Source organism: Perna viridis, chromosome 7 (genome assembly GCF_037379345.1).
Source record: "Perna viridis isolate PV_CMFRI_1.1 ecotype Kerala chromosome 7, ASM3737934v1, whole genome shotgun sequence".
In the NCBI taxonomy this organism is placed as follows: Eukaryota; Metazoa; Mollusca; class Bivalvia; order Mytilida; family Mytilidae; genus Perna; species Perna viridis.
Genome location: NC_142451.1, coordinates 19,363,129 through 19,371,528, shown reverse-complemented (window position 1 = coordinate 19,371,528; position 8,400 = coordinate 19,363,129). Strand labels below are relative to the sequence as shown.

Below are 8,400 nucleotides of genomic sequence, written 5' to 3'. Positions count from 1 at the left end.
AGATTGATGGACAGTAAAATAAATGGATAGACATACAGATTGATGGACAGTAAAACAAAGGGATAGACATACAGATTGATGGACAGTAAAATAAATGGATAGACATACAGATTGATGGACAGCATAACAAGCAGAATGATTCAAGTATATCCTCACACTCTTATTGGAGAAAGTATGGACATTGAGCCCCAGCTTTGTATATGGATGGACAGACAGGGAGCATCCTATATATCCCCTAACTTTGATGATACCTGATACCTGGTTAGCTTATATAGAACTAACAATTAATTCAGAGCCAAAAATGTGTCCTTTTTTTGAAGCAGGCAGTTGAACCTGTGACCTACCACACTAGAGGCTAGTACACTACCATGAAACCAAATTGGTCACAATCAAGTACATGTACGTACCATTAGGCTGGTTTTGCCGAAAGTATAAGCCTAAAAGGTATACCATTGTCTTTTTGTCCATCCACCAATCATCCATTCAATTTAAATATACTGGGACGGATTTATAAGAATTACGGTAATTAGTGAGTCACAGTTCTTGATTTGGAGATTTCCTCTCTATAATTGCTCACTGTTTCCCAATTTTTTTTATCAAGAGTTCTGTGACTTCGAACACCATTATGAGAGAAAAAAGAACAAATTTGGTAAAACGTAACAAATGCACCAGCATGTAACCTTAATACAAAATAGTAAGTACTTTCAGAAATCATCAAAGGGTCTTCATCCATTTTAGACTCATCTTGATGAGAAAATCGGTGAGTGTTTCTAGAAATGCAGAGGACTCTTACCCTACCAGTGCACCTGGTCCATGCTCCCAGTTTTTAGTGGAGTCTGAGTTGCTCATTTGCTTTTGTTACTTTGTATGTATGATTTTAGTTACTTTATGTTCTTTGTTGTGTATGTCTGTTTTCCATGTCTGGTCTTTGTCCCTGGATTAAATTCTTTTGGTTACCGCTATAACCTTTTCCCTTGATTACTCTTTAATAGTAACCATCAAACTACTCTATACTAGCTTTATCAAGAGTTTGTTATTCAGTGCAAATTTTGCTACCAGTTTAAGGCTTCATAAATACTCTCCTCTGGATTATCTCAAGGACAATTTTCATCTCTATATCCTTACACATGTGTAAATTGGTAGGCTGAGGTATACATATGTTTGTAAGTACACAACAAGACAAGTGTATGTTCATATGTTCATCTATTTTAAAACTTATCAATACATATAATCTTTATAAATAACTATCAAAAACAAGATATAAATTGTAAGTACTTTAGAAAGTACACTTAATAGGTTTTATATCATGGAAGAAGTTTACATATGCATTGTACATTCACAATGTACCATAGATTCAGAAATTTACTGATTAAAAAATACTATAAATATTTTGAAGGTTGATGCAGAAAGTTACGACTTGTCACTTCATCTTACATGTGACTCACGACTACAAAATGTGTACACAGCCAAAAGTGTTACATATGAGAATCATATAAAGTGCAACATATGATTATCATATAAATTGAGATATTGTTAATTAAATGATTAACATGCATGTACATGTATTTTTATCACAAATGATTATAATATTTTAGCACACCAACATTTACATATGAGAATCATATGAAGTGTGACAAATGATTATCAAATCCTTTACAATTTGTGTCCAGCAAGACATGATTAACATATATGTAAGTTTCAGCTCACATAAAATCACATGATACTAATGTTTTGATGATCATATTTGAGAAACCAATTGTTTACATATGCAAATCATGTGATAACCATATATTAGCAATCCACCTGTTACTAGTAATTATAATATATTCATATATATGAATCAATCAATATATAATTATCAATATGAGGCACTTTTGGCTGTATACTATGACAGACAATTTGGTCACACATGACAACATGTGCAGAAATTGTAATTGATCAATTTTCCAAATCTCTTATAGTAAAAAATACAAAAAAGGTATTTTAAAATCCAAGTCTTGCAACTTTACACTAAAATTTCTGGTTTATGACAAGATAATACAATAAAACTGGAGTATCCATGAATATGACAGAAGGTGACATTAAAAAAATCATTACTGAATTTAAAATATCAGAAAAATTAGTATCTTTTATGTCAAATTCAAGAGTTTGTATATCTTAATATATTAGAAATTATTAATTGGCAAGACTACTTGTTAAAGTATTGAAATCCCAAATTAATATTATTACATAAATCAATTCAAGCAAAGTTGGGAATTAAACCTTGCATATACTTTAGTATCTAGAATTATATATAGATGGTAACTGTAGCTGTGAGCATATCAATATAGTTACTATGGTTACATACCAGAATATGTTTTTTTTAACTTTAAAAAAAATTTAAAGAGGCTGGAGCATGCATAAAAAGCATCACAAGGATAAAACTCACACTACGAAATCTGCTGAAAAGCCATCATTGCTAGCCAAAGGCCATGATCCTGTTACTATCTCTCAAGGCCACGACGAACAGGATTGTAACCCTTGGCTACCGAGATGCTTAAATCCATACAAATAAAATCTAACAAATGAAGTTCAAATTCTACTGGTAATAAATTTAATTAAAAAAAAATCTTTGTTTCCACTAGAAAAGATCTACTAATACTTCAAAAACCTAAGCTTTAAATCAATAAATTATAGCACTAAGGAAATAACACGTGCTTAATACACACCACTATCAAGTTTGAGGCTAAACAATAATTGAACTTACCATGTTTACCAATAATGAAGAAGTTGTCATGACAACCTCAATCTCATGTAATCAGTCAATGCTAAAACAATAATGCTATGATCTTGTTCGGCAAGCTGACAATCAATTCAAATGAGATCAGGATATGGTTTGATCGAGTAATTTGAGGAGTAGGTTAGGTAGGGACGAGACAACACCCATCAATATTTTTATAATACAATTGTATTATCTTTCATAACATTCAGAGCTCATACTTGAATGCCAGTCATTATTATGGAGTAGTGCAAAAGACATACTACAATTTACCATACAAATTAAGATATAGAAGAACACAATGTCAGAAATCAGTAAATTAGTGAATATATTAAAGACATCTCTAATATCCAATTTATCATAATCAAGGGGTATGGGTCTGCAGCATTTTTTTTTGAAGGGATATGCATCATTGAAAAAAAAATCAAAACCTACCTACCATTGAAGATAACAGTTAAAATCAATGTGTTCCATCTAAACAAGTTCATGGCTTCCCAAATAGTTAAAAGTACATAGACTAACCAAGGACCCTATTTTTAGCAATAACTACAGCATAAAAAAAAACAGAATAGTAATAATTAGAATGGGTGCAACATAAAAAGGCAAAGTACAAAGTTCTACAAAATGATATGCATATTATTACTACAACTATTGTTTTTTTAAATACATGTGTATGTCATTTGCAAGATGAAACAATGGAAAATGATATCTTTAAATATCTATCAAAATGGCAAGATTAAAAAAAAAAAAAAAACTTATGAAGATTTCTCTAGCATCAACTTATATATGTCCTTTAACACATGCATGTGTAAAACATTTACTTCAAAACTTTTCTTCAAATGATGTGGAGAAATGGATCTAGTTTCTTTTTGGCTAAAATCATGATCTATATGCTTGCTTGATATGCTAAATTTCATACCCTTTCAAGTTTTACTGATGAACTGTACTTACCTGACATATGCACATTTTAGGATACCTTTTTCTTTGGTAATCAGACTTGCCCCCAATATTTAAACATAACGGGAACCAGACTGTAACAAACTTCTGGTCACCAGTTACATACTAATTTACTTTCTTTGAACTCGAAGAGAATGTATGTACATATGTCAGGTAGGTATCTAATTTATGATTTTTTTTCTCAAGATTCATTTTCTCTTTTATTAGTTTCTTAACCCACAACACTATACAATCCAATCAAAATTAAACCTATCAACTGTTCCATTCAGTCACTGCACGTAGGATCTAATAACATTCCATTCTACTTTCTGTTTAGATAAACTTTTCAGAATCTTTAGATTTTCCCTTTGAAAAATGCTGTCAAAACCACAAAAGATGATTTCTGATTGGCTGATCAGAAAGGTCATCTGAACAGAAAGTAGAATGGACTATTGTTAGTTCCAACATGCAGTGACTGAATCGAGCAATTTTTATAGGTCTTATTATAATCAGATTGAACGCTTTACTTCATGTGAAGAAAGGTATTATTACAAGGGTATGAAAAAAGATATGAGTCCATAAGAGCATAATACAGACTTGTTTATACCACCTGATGACAATCCATATTTTTCACAGTATTCTATGGTTATGGGTACATTAATCCTGAACTTTGTGTGAAATTTTAACATAGGTACTATATAGATATTCACAAATCGTAGAGAGTAATTTGCAGTCAAAATTTGCAGAATAGATGCAGAATCCTTACAAGTAAACACCTCTGATAATAAAACCTTACATAAAAGATTCTGTATAAATACAGTAAGGTTATTAGGTTATTCACACAGCCTTAAAACACTGCAAAACAATGTCCAGAATTTTTAAACAATTTGGACATATTTCTTCAATTCCCCAGATTTTGACCCCATTATAGGAAGCTTGTACATGAATGACTTTTCTTTTAATAACTGTACATTCAAAATAAGGTGTTGGTGCAAAGCAGACATCAGAATTAAATCATACTGAAAATACATAATCTCATACACAATAATACTGAGCCTGTTTGGTTTTATAAAAAAAAATCTAAATAAAATACATAGCACTTGTACAAAAATTTCTAGACAAAACTCATAAGATGGATACAACATTTATACACATTATAGTCAAATTGGATTAAGTCATACATTTAGCATAATTAATAAATAGAGAAACACAAGGAGTACAACATCCCCCTTTTGGGGTCATCCATAATTTAAAAAAATCAAAACACAAACTGGAATTTAGCCCATTTCAATAAAGTGGGTCCTGTCATTAAGGTATTTTTTCTACTGAATAATGAGACAGTCTGAATATGGTATAAGTATAAATATTCATAGTGTACTAATTTTCCCTATTTTTGCAGTGAACATAAAAGCGTGAAAAATAGTACCTTCAAAATCAATTTTTAACACTATATTAGGCTTATCATTTTTTGAATTCACGAAAATTAATACCTGCGAATATGTTCACTTGGCAGAATATGTGAAAATTAGCAACTGTGATAATTAAAATGTTTACAGTACTTAATTCAACTTACAGAAAACATAATCCTGAAAGCTCCTAATGCATTTAAAAATTTAGAATTAGGAAACATCTGTTATTGATACAGTTAATGCTGCCAGTCATAGTCTTAAAACCTCACTAAATCCTTACAGGAACATGTATTATTAGTATATTAATTATGGCTTATATAGAATACATATACAATAGAGCTCATATTAACGAACAACATTAGCAATTATATAGTTAATTTCAATTAAGTACAAGTCCATATAAAATTCAAACACTGCTTGTGGTTAGGTGATTCATGGTGTAAAAAAAACCATGGAACAAATGATGCTTTATTGCTCTTCATATGCTATATTTTTATATGACAATAGTTCTTCCTGTATTTAGATCTGTACTTTTGAGAAAACTTTACTTCAACCTCCCACTAAAATCAAGAACAGTAACTCTTGCAAAGTGCTAATTTCATGAACGATTAATGTAAATTTTATCTCAAAATTGCAACCCTTGAATGAAAAACAAAGACTGGTTATGTGACCTATAACGGTTTCTGAACAAAAAATAAAACTGAATATGATGGGTTTTTGACATACATGAATCACCTCCTGTCTGATTAGTATAAAGACTGATACTTAATAGAAACTAATACAAATACACAGGAGAGGTTAAGTATCAATTCTTATAAATATCAGACATGAAGTGATTCATACATGTCAAAAACCCACCAAATTCAATTAAAATTTTTCAAATAAATTGAGATGATATAACCAGCATTCAACTGTTGCACTTATGGGATAGAAATAGAATAAATTGTACATTAAATTATCCTTTTGTAAAAGTTATTGTTCACGATTTGCTTGATTTCAGTACAAGATGAATGTACAAATACGGTTTTCTAAATAAAAAATACAGATCTCTTTGCAAAAAGGGCTATAGTTATATAAAAATACAATGTTTGTAGGTTTAAAAAAAAAATATTGTTTGTTCAGTGGAATTTTCTGCACCATGAATCACCTCTACCATTTTCATATGGATAAATACTTAATTCAAATAAATTATGACCATTGTCAAATACTAAGCAGAATTTGAAATATATATTTCAGAAAAAAAACAAAATTTACCATATTTATCCACAAACCTCAAATTTGTCAATAAACACTTATGCCATTTGTATGGAAGGAAAGTTACATTACACTGAATACATACAACGTAGATGGTACTACATCAATATGTACAAATTATAAACCTGGTAAGTGATAAAAATAAGACAGTCGCAGGAAACCCTAACATTTACTCAAACAACTATGTTTTTATCAAATGAAAAGAGAAAGCAAACAATTCATTTTCTACTAAAGCTGTAAAGCTATTCCAGTAAAGCATACATGTAGCTGTACCTCTGGAAGGTTATTTCAGTGAAGCATACATGAAGCTGTACCTCTGGAAGGTTATTCCAGCACAGCGTACATGAAGCTGTACCTCTGGAAGGTTATTCCAGCACAGCATACATGTAGCTGTACCTATGGAAGGTTATTCCAGCACAGCATACATGTAGCTGTACCTATGGAAAGTTATTCCAGCACAGCATACATGTAGCTGTACCTATGGAAAGAATAAACTAATTTCTTTAATGCCATAGCATTATTAAGTTTACATAGAATTAAATTAAATCTTAAATTCAAAATAATTTTCATAAGTGGTAAATACTTGAACTGTGTGCATTTTGTTAGTATGGTTTACAATTAATAGAAATAGCCCTTATGATAAAATAAAAAAAAAGTTCATGTGATATCTGGGACTTGAAATTGGACACTGTTAACCTACTACATGTAATATACTAACATACAGTTAAACATTTATAGACCTATTATAAATTAAATATCCTTTAAGCAGTGTTCTCCATGTCAATCTTGGCACTATACTTAGTAAATCAAGTTTATGCTACAGCAAACAATAGCTCTGTTCTCTAATTCAAAGGGAAAAAGCCATAACACCTTTATCAAATTTAAAGCGAAAAACATTGTTTCTTTATCTAAATAACTAAAATGATAACTTTCAATATACCTGTCCCATACATAAAATGGCATGAAAGAAAGCTCCTTACAAAAATTCTATGATATCTATCTCTCTTTTTTTAAAGCCACAAAATTCAACATGAATCCATGATAACAAGACTGATACAACTATGACACAAAAAACAAAATCTTCCATACTACAAATATATAACATCCCTGCTGCAACATGAACTATGGTGACACTATGTGAAATGATGTCTATCTTTAAGTCATCGTAGCGCTGTAGTTCCATCTTTGTCTACAATCAGTTCTAAACCTGATGCTGTAAGAGAAAATACACTAAATAATTAGTTAAAACAATAACAATATCACAAAAATAAGAAATCTAGGCACTAATTTTGACTGTGTAGTATTTTGGTAAAAAAATAAATTGCAAGTTGGCCACTTTTTTTTTAATGCGTTGTAACCTTTGTTTTATTATGTAACCCCGAAATTATACTGTGCATTTTTAAATCGGTGAATATGTGGCAAAAGATGGAAGACCTTGTAAAAATATCATTTAACAGAATAGAACCAAGCCATTCAGTAAAGCCAATCGTTGATGACTTAATGGATCTTGGTAAAATAAACCATACATTTTTTATCAGGAATTCTACATTGAGGTTGTCTTAAACTGCATACCTTTTAAATGAAACTTTTCATCACTGTTTTTTTTTCTCCATTAACTAATTGTAGGATAGCTCATAGTTTTAAGGTATTTTTAAAGTACTTTGGTAGAAAGTATATTTGATGGAAAGATAAACCTTTTTATTTTTTTCCTATTTCTATTTTTGAGTTATGGGACTTAGAACATTAAATTTTTAAAGGCAAATATCATGAGCTTTTTTTTATTGTTAATGGACAAAATAAAAAATTCAATGTTGTCCTTGTAAACATTGTCATACTCATAAAATACACCTTGACCAATCAAGAACATCATGAACAATAGCAATCCCAGATGGCAATAGGGTTTGAAAGTCTTGTCATGTGACTCCACGTTTTCTAGAGAATGAGTCCTAGTCAACCATTCAAATCTACAGATTTGTCATTTTCAGAGCATTGGGTTCAGTACATAAAAACATAACATATTTTCATGTAAAAATACCAATCAAA

The 8,400-nt window shown here is 30.4% G+C and overlaps 1 protein-coding gene across 1 annotated transcript in view; it reads right to left on the bottom strand.

The window, feature by feature from the left end:
* Positions 1-1,186: 1,186 nt before the first annotated feature.
* LOC148611694 (EEIG family member 2-like) overlaps positions 1,187-8,400 on the bottom strand; it is a 29,201-nt gene continuing 21,987 nt past the window's right edge. Inside the window, exon 8 of the mRNA XM_088592491.1 lies at positions 1,187-7,570. Coding sequence (XP_088448617.1) covers positions 7,518-7,570 — 53 coding nt within the window. The 3' untranslated portion in view covers positions 1,187-7,517. The remainder of the gene's footprint in view (positions 7,571-8,400) is intronic.